At 52.3% G+C, this 15331-nt stretch overlaps 1 protein-coding gene across 1 annotated transcript in view; it reads right to left on the minus strand.

Moving 5' to 3' along the window:
• The window catches only part of COL7A1 (collagen type VII alpha 1 chain), a 60111-nt gene that overhangs the window by 14880 nt on the left and 29900 nt on the right, over window positions 1–15331 (minus strand). The window contains exons 45-84 of the mRNA XM_036738329.1: window positions 14608–14652; window positions 14426–14461; window positions 14159–14197; window positions 13936–13968; window positions 13575–13628; window positions 13422–13481; window positions 13280–13315; window positions 13047–13127; window positions 12797–12832; window positions 12296–12340; window positions 11987–12058; window positions 11801–11845; window positions 11494–11520; window positions 11011–11058; window positions 10751–10831; window positions 10186–10221; window positions 10053–10088; window positions 9782–9862; window positions 9270–9305; window positions 8880–8942; window positions 8653–8697; window positions 8409–8444; window positions 8247–8282; window positions 7901–7996; window positions 7636–7671; window positions 7408–7443; window positions 6610–6657; window positions 6457–6492; window positions 5979–6092; window positions 5258–5458; window positions 4884–4919; window positions 4732–4776; window positions 4094–4162; window positions 3399–3443; window positions 3023–3085; window positions 2358–2402; window positions 1678–1713; window positions 1243–1278; window positions 466–510; window positions 114–146 (exon numbers count right to left, since the gene is read on the minus strand). Of these exons, the coding sequence (XP_036594224.1) occupies window positions 114–146; window positions 466–510; window positions 1243–1278; window positions 1678–1713; window positions 2358–2402; window positions 3023–3085; window positions 3399–3443; window positions 4094–4162; window positions 4732–4776; window positions 4884–4919; window positions 5258–5458; window positions 5979–6092; window positions 6457–6492; window positions 6610–6657; window positions 7408–7443; window positions 7636–7671; window positions 7901–7996; window positions 8247–8282; window positions 8409–8444; window positions 8653–8697; window positions 8880–8942; window positions 9270–9305; window positions 9782–9862; window positions 10053–10088; window positions 10186–10221; window positions 10751–10831; window positions 11011–11058; window positions 11494–11520; window positions 11801–11845; window positions 11987–12058; window positions 12296–12340; window positions 12797–12832; window positions 13047–13127; window positions 13280–13315; window positions 13422–13481; window positions 13575–13628; window positions 13936–13968; window positions 14159–14197; window positions 14426–14461; window positions 14608–14652 (2127 nt within the window). The remainder of the gene's footprint in view (window positions 1–113; window positions 147–465; window positions 511–1242; window positions 1279–1677; window positions 1714–2357; window positions 2403–3022; window positions 3086–3398; window positions 3444–4093; window positions 4163–4731; window positions 4777–4883; window positions 4920–5257; window positions 5459–5978; window positions 6093–6456; window positions 6493–6609; window positions 6658–7407; window positions 7444–7635; window positions 7672–7900; window positions 7997–8246; window positions 8283–8408; window positions 8445–8652; window positions 8698–8879; window positions 8943–9269; window positions 9306–9781; window positions 9863–10052; window positions 10089–10185; window positions 10222–10750; window positions 10832–11010; window positions 11059–11493; window positions 11521–11800; window positions 11846–11986; window positions 12059–12295; window positions 12341–12796; window positions 12833–13046; window positions 13128–13279; window positions 13316–13421; window positions 13482–13574; window positions 13629–13935; window positions 13969–14158; window positions 14198–14425; window positions 14462–14607; window positions 14653–15331) is intronic.

The following is a 15331-nucleotide window of genomic DNA, read 5'->3' on the forward strand; positions in this document are numbered from 1 at the left end:
TCAGGAGACAAAAGATCAGGAGAAACAGTAACACCAGCCCCCCACCCATAATTCTCCTGCACTGACCCTACGTGACCAACCCCGATGACCCCTCAAAGGTAGGAGTCACTTACCCGCCCAGGTGGTCCAGCTTCACCAGGCTCGCCCTGCAAACAATCCAAGTAATCCCATGAAACTGTAAACACAACCCGGGCTCCCACAGACCAGACCTTTCCTCTCCAAAGTCCCCTTTGCCCCAGAAGGGTCAATCTCTACATCCCTCCAGCTGCCAGCTATCTGATGTTTTCTTTGCCTAAACTAGTACACGGCTCCCCCTAGGAAGTGTGGTCCCCACTGCTCCCACCCAATTCCTTTCCATCTCCTCTGGGGTACTCTGTCCCCAGACAGGATCCTGTCCTTCCCCACAGGGTCTCCTAGGCCAGATGACTAAGTCATACATAGCACCCCAAAACACCTTTCACTGACCTTCAAACCCGATGGGCCTTGGGGTCCTGCAGGGCCAGCAAGTCCCTGGAGAGAAGGTTCAAAGTAATAGTCAGAGGTCAAGGGACAGGGTGGACAGTAGAGGAGAAGTCTAAGATTAATCAAACCTCGGGCCTCCTCCCAGTACAATCTCAGAATAGAAGGCCAGGCCTGACTCCAGCAGCTCTCTTAACCCCATTCCATCATGCTGGTCCTCAGGACCTTTGGCTCAGCATGGCCCTTGCTTCCCCCATGACAATCTCAAGTTCCCTCCCATATCATCTCAGGGCCTCCAGCCCCTCCACAAGCGCTGATCAGGCAGCCTTGGGTGGCCTGCTTATAGTCACTGGGGCCAGATGGGCTTAGAGCTAATTCAGACCTGTGACATCGACATCGTTATGACATTACCTGGGCACGGCCCTCCCTCCCTCCAGGGCCCAGGAACAGCCTCTGTTCTCACTAACTCTTCTGCCCTCCAAAAGAATAAGGAGAGATAGGTGGTGTTGTCTAGAAGGGGGTACCTACTGAGTATCTGAGAGCCGTGGCCATCACTGAGGCTGTAGGTGACTCACCAACACCAACCCCCTTCACTCAATGGGGCCACCAGGGAGTGCCACCAGCTCCATCCCTACAACCCTGACCTGACAGTTCTGCTGGTTTCTGGGCAGCCCCCATTACCACCACTGACTCCTATTCTCCTCCCTTCCCATTTCTCATAAAGAGGCAGAAAAAAAACCCTCCCATGGCATTGCCCCAGGGGCACTACATCCCCTCACTCACCGGAGCACCCTGTGGTCCTGGGTCCCCATGGTTGCCCTGGGAAAGAGGAAGAAGTCTGATGAGAAAAACCTAGTGCCAATACCCCCACAGCCTCCTCACCCAAAGTCCTCTCTGAACTAAACAGATGGAGAAACTGAGGTATCCTGGTTTACAAGACCAGGAAGTCCTTGGAGTGAAAGGAGGACCCCAAGAAGGAAGGTGGGAACACAATCAAGAGAAAGGGAAAGGTCAGTGAGGTTTCTATGGGCTAGGAACAGAGGAGGAGGCCTGGAAGTGGGGAGCAAAGAGGCTTCTGGGGAGAACAGGAACAGAAAGGATCCCAGGGAACATGGGGGAGCAGTTGGGTCCCCAGGGTGAGAGAACAGGGGAGTCCCCTGAAGGTGAGGGGCATTCTCTGGAAAGTGAAGACCAGGTGGATGTGTGGGGGGTACTCACTGCTGGACCTGGGGCTCCTCTTGCACCCTGAGGACCCTAGATGGAGAAGGGATGAGATGAGGGTTTCCTCTACAAGTCCATAAAGGTTGGGGGACACTGACCTATGACTCTTCAGTGGAATCAACTATGACCGTAACCACGGATCTTTGGAATTGTGAGAAAGGACTGGGTGGCTAATGCTGAGGGTGGAAACAGCCCCAAGACCTTGCAGTAAGACTCCCCAGAGGAACAGTGGATACAGCACTGGACGTAGGGTCAGGAAGATCAGGGTTACACCCTGCCTATGACACTTACTAGTCTTGTGACCCTGAAACACTTAAACTCTCTGGGCCTCAGTTTCTATAATTGATGACCCCATGATTTATAATCAAAGGATATAATTATAATCCTCCCTTGGCCACTCTCATCCACCCCCATCTTGCTTGTACCCTGCTTGCCCAACAATGAAGGAAAACCAAGGACCAGATATTCCAAAGGCTGACTACTACTACACCTGGAAGGAATGCTGAGCTAACTGCCCCTAGACCCATCTTGCTTGAATCCAAAGCCTGATGTTGGGAGGGGCCTAGAGCTAGGCAAGGGAACAGAATTATTGGCTCATTCCACCCTTTAGAGGTCATGGGGCGTTAACACTAGAACTGTGACCTGGTCCACCTTCTTTTCACAAGGTCCCCACTCACCGGCTTTCCCTCTGGCCCTGATGGTCCCCGCTCTCCAGAAGGACCCTGGAGAGAACAATATTAGCCCTGAAGAGCCTACAGAGGATTTTCCCTTCCCCAACCTCCAAGCTCCAGGGCATGGACCCTGGACAGGTCTAGGGTGTCCTAAGAATGGATACCACCACGTCCACCTCCACCTTCAACACTGCCACCCCAGGGACCAAACTGAGGTTAGTTTCTGGCTAACAAGGTCTCCATTCAAGCAGTCTCATGTGCATTGCAGTCCATGTGTCCCGTGCACACACAGTACTAGGTACACAAAATTGTCACACACACACACACACACACACACACACACACACACACACAAGCTTACACACATGTAGCCTCCCCACACAGCCTTATGCACAAAGGAGTATATACATACACAGTCCTGAGTACACATGCAGTCTCTATGTGTCCCCACATACAAAGAGTCCACACACACAGGGCTGAGGTCCTACATTATGTCAATTTACTCACAAAGTTTCCCACATGAAGTTCCAGACACATATGCACTCCTTCCCATGACCCACATGCTTTCTCTCATGGGTCTGCCCCTTAAAGGCCCATGCAAGGCTCCACATAGACACAGCCTCCCACCCAAGCAGGCCAGTAAGTGCCCGAGGAAGCCAGTTCATGCTCACCGGGCTGCCATCTCGGCCTTTCTCTCCAACCTCTCCGCGGTCACCCTTGGCTCCATTTTCTCCCTGCAATTCCAACAATAGACACTAAACCTTGGTGACCTTAGACCCAGGCCAGGGTGCAGCCCCTCACCCTTCAAGGAGGAGCCCAAGGGTACTTATTTATTCATATTTGATCCACAATAAGCACTGGTGAGCCCTGTGATGACCAGGAAGGCTGGATCCCTTCTTGGGAAGGGGAGGGAATCACAGGCTTGTCTCTCAAGAAGAAGATAAACCAGTTTCTCCCCAATCCACCTGAGGAACCAGAGAAGCTACTTTGGGGCCAGGACAAAGGAGCCCCCTCAGCTGCTGAGGGGACCCCAGGGATGACTCTTACCTTGTCTCCTTTGGAGCCTCGATCACCATCTCTACCAGGCTCACCCTGACAAGGGAAGAGAAGTCTATGTATCAGACATCTGGATATCCTGGCGCCCACCCTCTCCTGTCTCCTTTCAGTCTTAATCAAATGCCTACCCTATTCATCCCCAGGACAAGGAGGGGTGAAAAGAAGGAGGCAGAGAAAGAGGAAGAGGAGGAAGAGGAAGAAAAAAAGATCTCATTTCAATTGTACCATAAGGAGCAGAAGGAGACGTTTCTGGACATGGCTACCGTGTGCATTTGCTTATTTGCTAATGAATTTTCCTCCTCTCTTTTGAAGGGGGAAAGGTTGCAGTAATGATGCCAGAGAGAGCTACTGAAAAATTTTTAAATGCACAAAGGAGAGCAGAAGAAAGCACGGAAAAACCAAAGCGTTTGGAAGTTACATGCAGAATTTACTATATGCTTCTTTTAAGAAGAAAGCAGTTATGCAACTGAGATTTGTGGTTTTACATGCAATCCTGTTTTAATATTCTTATGGGAGAAGGCTCGTGTCAGGGGGTGTTTAAGTTCACAATATTAAAACAGCACAGATGTCAACGGCACCTTAAGCTTTACCAGGTGTCTTCCCCACAACCGTCCCATGTACAAGCATTATCATCCCCATCTTACAGATAAGGAAAACTGATTACCACCATTCTGGCCCAGACTGACCTTAGCTCCCCTGAGCCCAGGGACGCCAGGCTCTCCAGGGACTCCGGGAATTATCCCATCCACGTCAACCTAGAAAATGAGGAAATGAGTTGGGGAGGCGTAAGCAAGAGCAGCAGTGACAGGCAGTGCGGGGAGAATCTTTAATGAACAGAATGGGTACTACCATCAATGCCCCTCAGGGTGTCTAAAGGTTAGTTAACAGATGGCATTTCTACCTGCCATTCGTAAAGAGTCTAAGAGCACCAGGCTGGGGTACCCTGATCAGGAAGCTGTGAATCACCCAGCCACATTGGTGGCAAGCAGTGGCATTGCCCCCAGACATGGATCAGAAGGAAAATTCTGTCCTTGGGCCGCTAAGAATGACAGTGTCCCAGCAAGAGACTAGGAATGGAATTGGGAGCTGGAAGGGATCGTGGCTTTCATCTGGTCTAACACCCACATTTTACAGATAAGCCCTAGGTCCTATGAGTGCTACATAGGAGAGTCAGAAACAGAACTCAGGTTCTGTGACCCTTTCCACCCTAGGGTTCAAGGGAAAAGTCTAGGGGTCTTTCTCCTAAATGAAACTTGCTTAGGTAGGGGTGACTGATGGGTCAGCAGGACTGTGAGGACATCAGAGGACATCCAGGGTGCCTCACCTTCGGCCCAGGGGGTCCAGGAGGCCCTTGTAACCCATCTCTGCCCTGTGGATGAGATAAAAAGAGTCAATCCTCTGCCCTCTCCCTCCTCCCACTTCAGGAGCTCCTGAGAGGGAGCCATTTGGGTTCTTTGGACACTTCACTCTACTCACTTGTTCGCCACGCTCCCCTTTCTCTCCACGCTCACCCTGAAAAAGCAAATAATATTGTGGGGATCATGCCAAGCATTAGCCCTTCCCTCCCCAACCCTTCTGCCCCATTCTCAGCCCTCATTCCTCCTCTCCACTCAGGGAATCATGCTTAACCCCCCTCCCCCTGCCATGTTTCCCTCATTTATCTCCCCCATTCCCCCCTCCCATATGTATACCCTTAACCTCTCAAAGCAGTATTGGGATGGAGCTGTGGCAGGGGATCAACTCTTCCCCATCCCACCCCTCCCTCCTGCCCCTGTTTTTGCTCCCTCCCCACTCCCCAGTAGAGAGACCATACTCATCACCTCCCTATTCCTCACGTCCCTCATACTCACCCTCTCCCCTGGCCGTCCAGCTTCGCCCAGCTCTCCTGCTCGGCCTGGGAGCCCAGGGATACCAGGTTTGCCTGGCTCCCCAGGCTGACCAGGAGGACCAGGGGGTCCCCTCTCTATAAGGCCATGGCCTGGAGGTCCCGGGGGACCTGCGTCTCCTCTGTCTCCCTTCGGGCCTCGCTCTCCAGTCAAGCCAACAGGCCCCTAATGAAGGAGGATAACTCCATGAGGTTCCAAGGTACCCCTGACCCCAGAATCCCTTGTAAGAAGGACCAACAAAACTAACTCCCTAATGGCTGTGGCTGCACTAGCCACACTTCTGGAAGGGCTTAAATCCCTGGTCCCTTGTAACAGCGGACCATTAAGTCTAGCACTAGAAAGGACCTTGGACATCAAAGTCCAACTCCCTCATTTTACAGATGAGGAAAGAAAGGTCCAGAAAAATCATTAACTCTAGGTCACAGAGAACTGGAATTCAAACTTTGGACTTCTATCTCTAAATACAAGGTCCTTGGGACAGCTAGGTGGTGCAGTGGACAGAGCCCTGGGCCTGGAGTCAGGAGGACAGGAGTTCAAATCCAGCTTCAGACATTTACTAGCTGTGTGACCTTGGGCAAGTCACTTACCCCCAATTGCCACCCCCCCCCAAAAATCAATGCCCTTACTGCTATACCACATCATCCCCCCCCCCACCATCATCATCATCCCCAACTCTCCCACTTACCTCCTTGCCCATTGGCCCACGCTCTCCAGGGTCCCCTTTGTACCCTCGGAATCGGTCAGAGATGCCAAGGAAGCCCTCTGAGCTATCTTTCACAATTTGTCGAAGTGCAGAAACCTTGGAAGGGGTGAAGAGAATGGGAGAAAATCTGAGACCACTGAGGGATTAAATGGGAAGTACAGAACTGTCACATGCCCCCAGGTCTGTTACCAGGGGCCCTGAGTATTTACCACTCTATATCCTCTCTCTTCCCTGCCCTGTCCTGCCCTGCCCTGCCCTGCAAGGAAACATTTCCTCTCATCTCACCTGTTCCAGGGATATCCAGTGCCTATCACTCCTTAAAGTATCCATCCTCTGCCTCTGGGTACTCACCCCCTGTCCCTAGTCCCTCCTGGGGATGTCTGCTGCCCTGTCTATCCCATTGGCACTCACTCTCCCCTCACAATTTCTGCTACCCTCCCCAATTCTCCCAACATCTTACCTTGAGGCCAAGGGACTCCAGGGATTGTTCTATGTTCTGAGGGGACACAAAAGATGAGGGGTTAAGATCCCAGGACATCCCACTTCCTCAGGCTTCTTGTTCTGCCCATCACCCCATATGCATTGGCCATTTCCCTTCTAGTGTCTCACTTACTGTCACAGATCCTGATTCCCCTTTCAAGCCACGTTCGCCAGGGAGTCCCTAAGAAAGGGGGAAAAGACGGTAAGCAAAAAAAGAAAAGAAAAAAATAAGGTAGGCAAAAAAAGAAAAAGAAGAAAAAAAAGAAAATAGGGTAGGCAACGGCCCCCCAGGTTCTCTCTTTTCCCAAGCCCCCCCATCCTGCTCCACACAAAGCGGGGGGTGGGGGGGGTGTCCCAGCAGTGCTGGCTGTTATAAGTACTGTCCTGGCATGACTAGTTCAAGCATGATCAGACCCAGGCCTAGACTTCCAGAGACCAGGACACAGTGGGCAGCCCTTTCCTTTACCGTCTCTTAGTCCCATCAATCTCCCTCTCCTCCCACTTTCCTATGAAGCCAAGAGGACACACAGGGAAGTCCACATGGGTCCTAGGAGGAAGGTAATTGGGTATACTTCGAGACATATGTATGATAGGCTGTGTAAGCAAGCACTGTGGGCCATGTGGGCAGGTAGGACCAGGTGTGCACATGGCCATGCCTATAAAGTGCTTTCTGGGACCACATGGGGTCATGGGACTCTGTGTGTGTGTGTGTGTGTGTATACATGCATGCACATGCACATCTGTGTATGATGGGGGGATGTATGGATATGATTGTCATGTTTTATCTTTATGGGTGCAGGGCTTCTCAATGGAGTCAGGAGAATTCATGGAGGTTCATGAGAGAGGCAGGTGCCAGACCATCTGGTGGGAAGGAAGCCCCATAGAGGGCAGGGCAGGGACAGGCTGGGGGAAAAGGAAGGAGGAATTTCACCTGTTCACCTCTGGCTCCTGCTTCTCCTCGGTCACCCTAAGAATAAAGTTGGGACGGGGAAGAGGGGAGGTCAATTCAACCAACAGAGAACAATAGGAAAAGGGGAGGAAGGGGAGAGAAGTGAGGAAAGGGAGGAAAGAAGGGAAGGGAAGGGGAGGGGTCAGCCTCCAAGGTGTCTCTCCCACTCAGGTGATACATTCCCTTTTTCACCTTCTCAAGAAAACTTACCTTGGGCCCTGGACTCCCAGCAACACCTGGAAAACCCTAAGACACATGGAGAAATTGAGTCATAGAGGGTATGGTGGCTCCTGGGCTTGTTTTACACCCTTCCCTTCCTGCCCCCACCCCCACCAGACAAAGAGCCTCCAGGTCTCAGGAAGGAAGCCAGGATCCCGCATCTCATCTCCAAACTCCAAAGCTTCTCTGCGTAGTCCATCTTTTCCTCGATGTCTAGAATGTGCCCAAATGTAGGCAGTGGATGTAGAGAAAGTACCTGGCCAGGGGGGCCAACTGGGCCAGGGAGTCCAGGGGGACCCTGTAGTCCTAGGCTTCCTACATCCCCACGATCACCTTTGGAACCATCTCGACCCTGAAGAGAACAAAGCACGTCACCAACGGTCCCCTCTATCCTCAGGGACTCCCACCTCACACCCACATGCCCTCCCATGACCCAAGAAATGATGGAGCCCAAAAGACCCTACTCAATGGATTCTGAGAGTCCCAGCAAAGAGGCAAAAGTGGCCTGGGGGGAAGGGGCAGTCAAGGGGTCATGTACTGAGAGATTGGTGGGGGGAAGGGATCATGTACCAGGAGTAATCTCAAAAAGAAGGGTAACTCACGTCTCTTCCCGGGGCTCCAGCTTCACCCTTGTCACCCTAACAAAGATAGACACCTCAGACCAGTTGTCCCCAGGCCCAGATCCCACTGAGTGGAGATGGGGGTGGAGGGAATGGGAATCATCAGGGCTGGTTCCAGGTGCTGGGGGATGGAGGACTCTTTACCTTCCTCCCATCTTCTCCAGGGTCCCCAGGTTCTCCCTGAGTAGAGAAAGAAGATCCCGCAATCCCTCAGTTCAGAGTACGCAGCTCCACACACCCAGCTATCTGTAGTCATGTTCTCATGTGACTCATGTGTAATGATTGAGAGTGAGTGCATGGGTCCATCTGACTGGACATCTAGCATGACTATCAGTATGTGGTTATATGTGACTATGGACACCTCCTCCCAGTCTCACCCCAGACTCACATTTTTTCCATTCAGCCCTGGTTTGCCATCATCCCCAGGCTTCCCCTGTCAGAGTAGAGTCAGAAAACATTGGAGATTAAGGTTAGGAGTCCTTCAGGGATCAGGGTCAGAGTCATAATCCCTAATGCCTGCCCCACTAGGCTCAAAAATTCCAAGATCAGCCCAAGTTAGGTGGAGGAAGGGAAGGACTCCAACATCAGATGAGACCTCAAGCCATGGATACTTACAACCACTCCAGGAAGACCAGGAGGTCCAGGGGGTCCCTGTTCTCCTCTCAGGCCAGGGAGTCCCTGAAATAGTCCCTATATGTTGATGTGGCAGAGAGCTAGGTAGGGAATATCCCCCTTCCCCAAACCCCCAAAGGATACCCTCTCCCAAGGACAGGACAGAGACTTCCCCAGAGGAGAATGAGACATCACACACACACACACACAGCAAAGGGAGAGAGCCCCACAACTCCCCCTGACCCAACAGACTTTCCTCCTCTCTCCCACCCCTGCTATCTATCCCCCATCTTGCCCCTCTCTTCCCTCCTCTCCTGGGGGCTCTTAAAGTGACCCATGGGCACATTGGGGGCAAAGTCATGGACAGTATCCTGCCCCTCAGGCTAAACTCACATCTCTTCCGGGCTCCCCAGTTTTGCCACTGTCACCCTGCGGAGAGAGAGGTGGTCAGCGGTTTCCAGGGTTACTGTGCCCAGGGACAAGAAGATCAGTGTGCCTGGAGTAGCCAGGGAGTCCTTGCATCATGTGGCCATTCGTTCAGGTTCATGGTCACTATGTGGGTGTGGTGGCTGAGGGGAGCATCTTTTTATCAGAGAAAGATGAGGAATCCCCTATGTGAATGCGGAGAACACTCCTTGGAGATCAGAGCCTGAGTTTGGAAACTCTCTCAAATGGGGAAAACTGACTTTGGGTTTCTGGACCCTCTCAGACTCCACCCATCCCATTTCCTCCATAATATATGGGGAAAGCTAAGATGGTGCTCACTAACTGAAGGAGAGTGGATCCAGAAGCCCAACTTCAGGAAACCTAATAGAGGGAGGCTAGGAAGCCAACTCCCCTTGGGAGGATGGGACAAAGGCTCAAGTCATACAAGGACCCCAAGCTCACGTTCCACTATGACTCACCCTCAGGCCAGGGGGCCCTACTGCTCCTGGCTTCCCATCCAGTCCATTCCGACCATCAGACCCAGGGGGTCCTCGCTCACCCTGGGGAAGGAAAAGAGCACTGTGGGACAGCCTGTCCCAACCCCACCCTTCCCCTCAAGAGCAGGTGGATGAGCAGGAGTGAGTACCCTCTCCCTCCACCTCAGCCCCTGCCAGGCTGGTCATCTTCACCATCCCCCTGCCTCCAGCACAGTAAGGGGTGGTGCATGGGCTCCTTCCCAGGCCTCCTCACCTTCTCCCCAGCAGGGCCCCGGTCACCTGAATCACCCTGAACAGAACAAACACAAGGGACTGGTCAGAAAGCATGAAAGTGGAGGAGGGGGTAGGGAAAGGAAGAATGATGAGGATGAAGAGGGTGCACTCACCCGGGATCCAGGAGGACCTCGCAAACCTTCAGCCCCCTGTGAGGAGGAAGGGCAGAGGCTTATTCAAGAGGAGGCCACAATCCTCTTGGCTAGCTCCCCAAATCTCATTTCCTCTGGGAAATCTTCCCTGATCACCTCCTCCCAGCCCTCCTTAACCCTGCAACCCCTGGATTGTGTGTCCCTTTTATATTGCAATGTTCTCTGTCCTCACTTCCAACTCCCAGCTTTTTTGGTTTCCCAGCTCAAATCCTACCTTGCATGGGAGGCCTCATTCCCCTTACTGCTAATGCCTTTCCTCTGAGACCGCCTCCTGTTTACCCTGAATACAGCTTCTATGTACACAGGCGTTTACATGTTGTCTCCTCCATTAGAGTTTAGGTTCCTTGAAGGCAGGAACTGTGTTTTTGCCCGTCTTTGTGTACCCAGTATTTATACAGTAAGCGTCTAATAAATGCTTCTTGACCGACTGATTGACCTCTCTATGAGATCAGGAGATAGTCCAGGGAGCTTTTCAAGGAGCCCCAGTACCCACTGCACCCACTCCTGGGGTCTTCCTGATACAGACCCTCTCCCCAGGAGCTCCTGGAGGTCCAGCATCACCCTTGGGGCCCCGAGGCCCATCCTCTCCGGGGTCACCAGGCTCCCCCTAGAGCAAGAGAAGCATTGGTATGGGGGTGGTCCACCCAAGCCAGTCAGCCCCATAATCAGTCAGGGAGCAGCAGCTAATGGAGGAAGGGGAAAACCCCTCCTTGGTGCCTATGGGCACAGCCCTCCAGGGTTCCCCTGGCCTCCCCACACACACACATACACACCAGGCCCTGGTACCTTTATTCCTTTCTCTCCAACCCCTGCAATTCCAGTCCCTGGATCCACCTACAGGCAGACAAGGGGGCAGTGAGACAGAAGGTGGGAAGGGCATGGGAGGGACACAAGATACAGGGGCATGAGGGGACATGGGAGGGGAAATAAGAGGTGTCATTAACATGGAAAGGATCTTGGGGGAATACAGGAAAATACAGTCACACAGTGGACGCCTGGGGAAACCTAGGGAGGTACTGATGGGTCAAAGGGCATTCACTTTGGGGGCATGGTTGCAAATTGCTTTCCAGAAGATCTATACTAATTCACAGATCCACTAACAGATGGAAGAGAGAGAAAATAAATGTTTGCTCATTGAAATTAACATTTTTGCTGATTTTAATTTGAAATTACAATTTTGCTAATTAAAATTTGCTAATTTTAATTTAAAATAAAACATAGGGAAAACATAAAGCAGGGCTGTGGAGGAAGTACAAACTCTTAACTTACCAATCTCCCAGGGGGTCCTGGTGGCCCCTATGGAAGTAATCAATTGGGGTCAGAGAGGTCAGGGTGAAGGATTACCCCCAACAGGGCCCCAGGAATTCTTGGGAGCATTGCCTGGGGTCCTTTACCTCAATCTCCAGATATGGCCCCAACTCTCCCCTCATTTCCCTTCTAGATCTTCCTCATCCCCCTTCATAAGCTCAGAGGACGAGAGTTCAGCACTCTTAAGAGACCCTAATTCCCACCACAATCCCCAGCACTCCAAATCCCAAATTTGGACTCCCACGTACCCCAGGAGAGAATCACTCACCGGTTCTCCACGTTCACCTTTAAAACCCATTGGTCCTGGACTGCCCTGGTTGGAAGGGTCAGAGATGGAGAGAGTGAACAGAGGAGTGGGGAGGGGGTTATAGGGGAGCAAAGGGGAGAACTTTAGAAGGTAAGGAACATGATAGAATGGAAAAGGAGATGATGAAAGCTGTGGTGGGCAACTTACATTTCGTCCATCCTCTCCAGGGTCACCTTGGTCTCCCTTCTCACCTGGTGTGCCCCGAGTGCCTGGGAGCCCCTGGATAGATATAAAGAAACAGGGCTCAGAGACCCCCCCCCTCACCAGGACCCAAGGCTCAGAGACACACCCCAAGAGTGAAGCTCCTTCTCCCATCCACAAACCCCAAGAGAATCCTGCCCTCCTTTCTAAGATCTCAAATTTTTGAAGAGATTTCCTGATTTCCCCGACATTTATATTCGTTTTTGGCCTGACATAATGGAAGAAACATCGAGGTTGAGAGAAAGCCATACTTACTCGAAGACCTCGGTCCCCAGGCTTTCCAGGCAGACCTGTCTCACCCTGGAAACAAAAACACAGAATTATAGAAACAGAGACAGATATAGAAAGAGGCTGACCCAGCTAGAAAGAAACAGATAGATAAGATACATACATACACTCACACACATACGCACACAGATAAAGAGACAAACACACAAACTGACAGAAAGTCACAGAGATCTGGAGAACCAGAGACCCAGGAGACAGCAGAGTATGGAGCCTATGCACCTGTCTTTGAGATGGGCTCTCAGGCTTTGTGGAGATGGGACAGGGAGCCCCACCCCCATTCTGTGCTTGCTTGGCTAGGGGAAGGGACACAGTGACCTTGGAAAGGTTTTCCCCAGTCCTAAGACTGGCCTATTTTGTAACTATAGTTAGGGGTTGAGAGGTCAGAGATCATCACTGAGTGAAGAGCCCTATGGTTGGGTGGGGGTGAGAGGTGGGGAGAAAAAGCTGGGTCAGTGGGGGCCATCTTACCACAGGACCCTCATCTCCCTTCTCTCCAGATTCACCCTGTGGGAGAAGACAGTGAATGCTTCCTTGATCTTGCCCCCCTTTCTCTGGTCCCTCCCCTAGCCCTCATTGTTCACCCCATTTCTATATACTTTTCCAACCAGCCCACCCCACTCCCCAACATTGTCATTCTTCCAATTCCTATTCTCCCAAGCTCCCCTCACCCTCGGTCCACACAACCATCACCTCCCTCCTGTAGTTCCCTCCCTCTTACATCTCTCCCTCGAGGCCCAATGGGTCCTGGGGGCCCTGCTCGTCCAGGCTCCCCTTTCTCTCCAGGAGCCCCGACGTCACCCTGTGGACAAGGCCAGAGTTAGAGTCTGAAGCCTGAGAAGTTCATATGGATAGACACATACACACACAAACACATCATGCTTTTCACATAGTAGGCACTTAGTAAATGTCTTTTGAATAGTCAGAGTCACAGACATATACATGTAAACTCACCTTGGGCCCAGCTCTACCCGTGAGGCCAATGGCACCCTGTGGGGATGGGGAGAGACAAAGTTGGGATGTGAGCATTGGGGTCTTCTTGGGAATCCTCTTTCTCCCCTTCTGCCCATAGCTCCTCAACCTCCCATTTACTTACTCGATCTCCAAGCTCCCCTTTGGGGCCAGGATCCCCAGGAATACCAATTCCAGGTGGACCCTAAGGGAAAAAAGATAGAGGGAGGAGGGTTAGAGAAATACATGTGACCCTTGACCTCATCTTCCAAATCCCTTCTCCCCTCCCCCTACTCACCTGATCCCCTTTAGGTCCTGGGGTTCCCCTGGGTCCCTGTGGCCCCAGATTCCCCTGCAGATGATAGACATGTTAGACAGCTTCTACCCTCCAGTCTGTTTCTGTGCTGTAAGCACCCCCTGTCCCACAATTCCCTCATGGTCCCCAGACACCCCACAGAGCCCCCAGGATACCTTCCTGTGGCCCTGAACCCCACCCTTGGGCTCCCTTTATTCTTCTCATCATTCCCAACAGCGTCTCTTTGATCTGCTGCTCCCCAAGACCCACAATCCTCCTGACCCAGGGCCCTCTGACACTGCCTCCAGGATGATAAAGAAGTCAGACCCTCCAAAGCTCCCAATGGCCCCAGGCCTTCCCACACCTTCTCTCCTTTTACTCCAGCACCATCAAATCCCTGAAACCAAACAGAAATAAGCATGTTGAGACCTTTCAGGACACACTGAGTCCCAAGGAATATTGCATTTCCAGGGGGCAGGGGGAGTGCAGGGAGGGCACTGGGGTAGCTGGGTATGCCAGAGGAAGGGACTTGGATCATTACCCTACCCTCCAAGTTCCCACCCCCAAATCCTAGCACCATTACTCACCACGACCTCCCCAGGTTTGCCAGGCTCTCCAGGTTCTCCCTGAAATGGGGGGAGGGGTGGGGTGAAGATGGGAGTCCACTGGGACATGGTCCCTTCCCATATACACACAGAGAAACTGAGGCATGGGTAAGGAAGGAACCCAAAGCTTCTAACTGGGCTGTATTCCCCAACATCCTAAAGATTCTGGTCTGGGTGGGGGATGGGGATGGGGGCCAGGGGGCATCCAGGGGGCCAGTGGGGCTTAGCTTGGCTTGAGCTCTGAGCTACCTTCTCTCCTCTTCGACCGGCTGGTCCTGGTGGTCCCTGTAAAGGTACAGAGCAGCTCTTTTCAGGGAGAGGAGGGGGAAGGGGATACAGCCCCCATCCCCCATCTTCCTCTTCCCCTCCCATCTGAACTATCCCCCTTTCCCCATCCCTTCAGATACCTTCTCACTCATTCCCACACTCACCTCTTGGCCCTCAAGCCCAGGTCGCCCTGACAAGCCAGGCTCCCCCTGTTGAGAGACACAGACCCTAAGGAGGGGCGACTTCCTCCTAGGACACCCCACCTTCCCCCCTGGACTCCTTGTTAGGGTCTACTCAGTGTGTTCTATGGACACATTCCAGATGGTATGTATCTCCTGTGATGTGCTCAGAAGGGGAAAGCCTCCCTCCCCCTAAAAGGATACACTTGGAGAAAGAAGAAAAGGGCCCAATAAACAGCCCCTTTGAAAGCCCTCTCTAGGACAATGACCTAGTCATGGGGGAGGGAGGATTGTGAGATGTGTTGGGCTTGGGGAGGGTGGGGGTGGTAAATATCCTCAAAGGTGGGATATTTAGAACAATGAGGATCATAAAAGGAACACGGGGTGGGCTTCAGGGCAACCGGGAAGTGTGTTGGGGAGCAAGGAGACCATGCAGGGATTAGGAAGCCAGGCTTCCTAAGAGAGTTCTAGAGGTACAAGTTGGTTCTAACAACTCCATCATCTGCAGGGGAATCTGGGGCCAGAGGTGTCCAGAGGACCCAAGAGGATTGGGAAAGTAGAAAGGAAAGTGATTTGGAAGGGGAGATGGGGGACAGGGCGGGGTAACAGAAGACACAGACCTCTCCAACACCCTGCCCCCAACACAGAGGCTGCCTTATACAACCAACCAATCTGAGAACTACACTGTGCCTGAGCAAGAGGGATCTGA

The sequence above is a fragment of the Trichosurus vulpecula genome, chromosome 9, assembly GCF_011100635.1.
Source record: "Trichosurus vulpecula isolate mTriVul1 chromosome 9, mTriVul1.pri, whole genome shotgun sequence".
NCBI lineage: Eukaryota > Metazoa > Chordata > Mammalia > Diprotodontia > Phalangeridae > Trichosurus > Trichosurus vulpecula.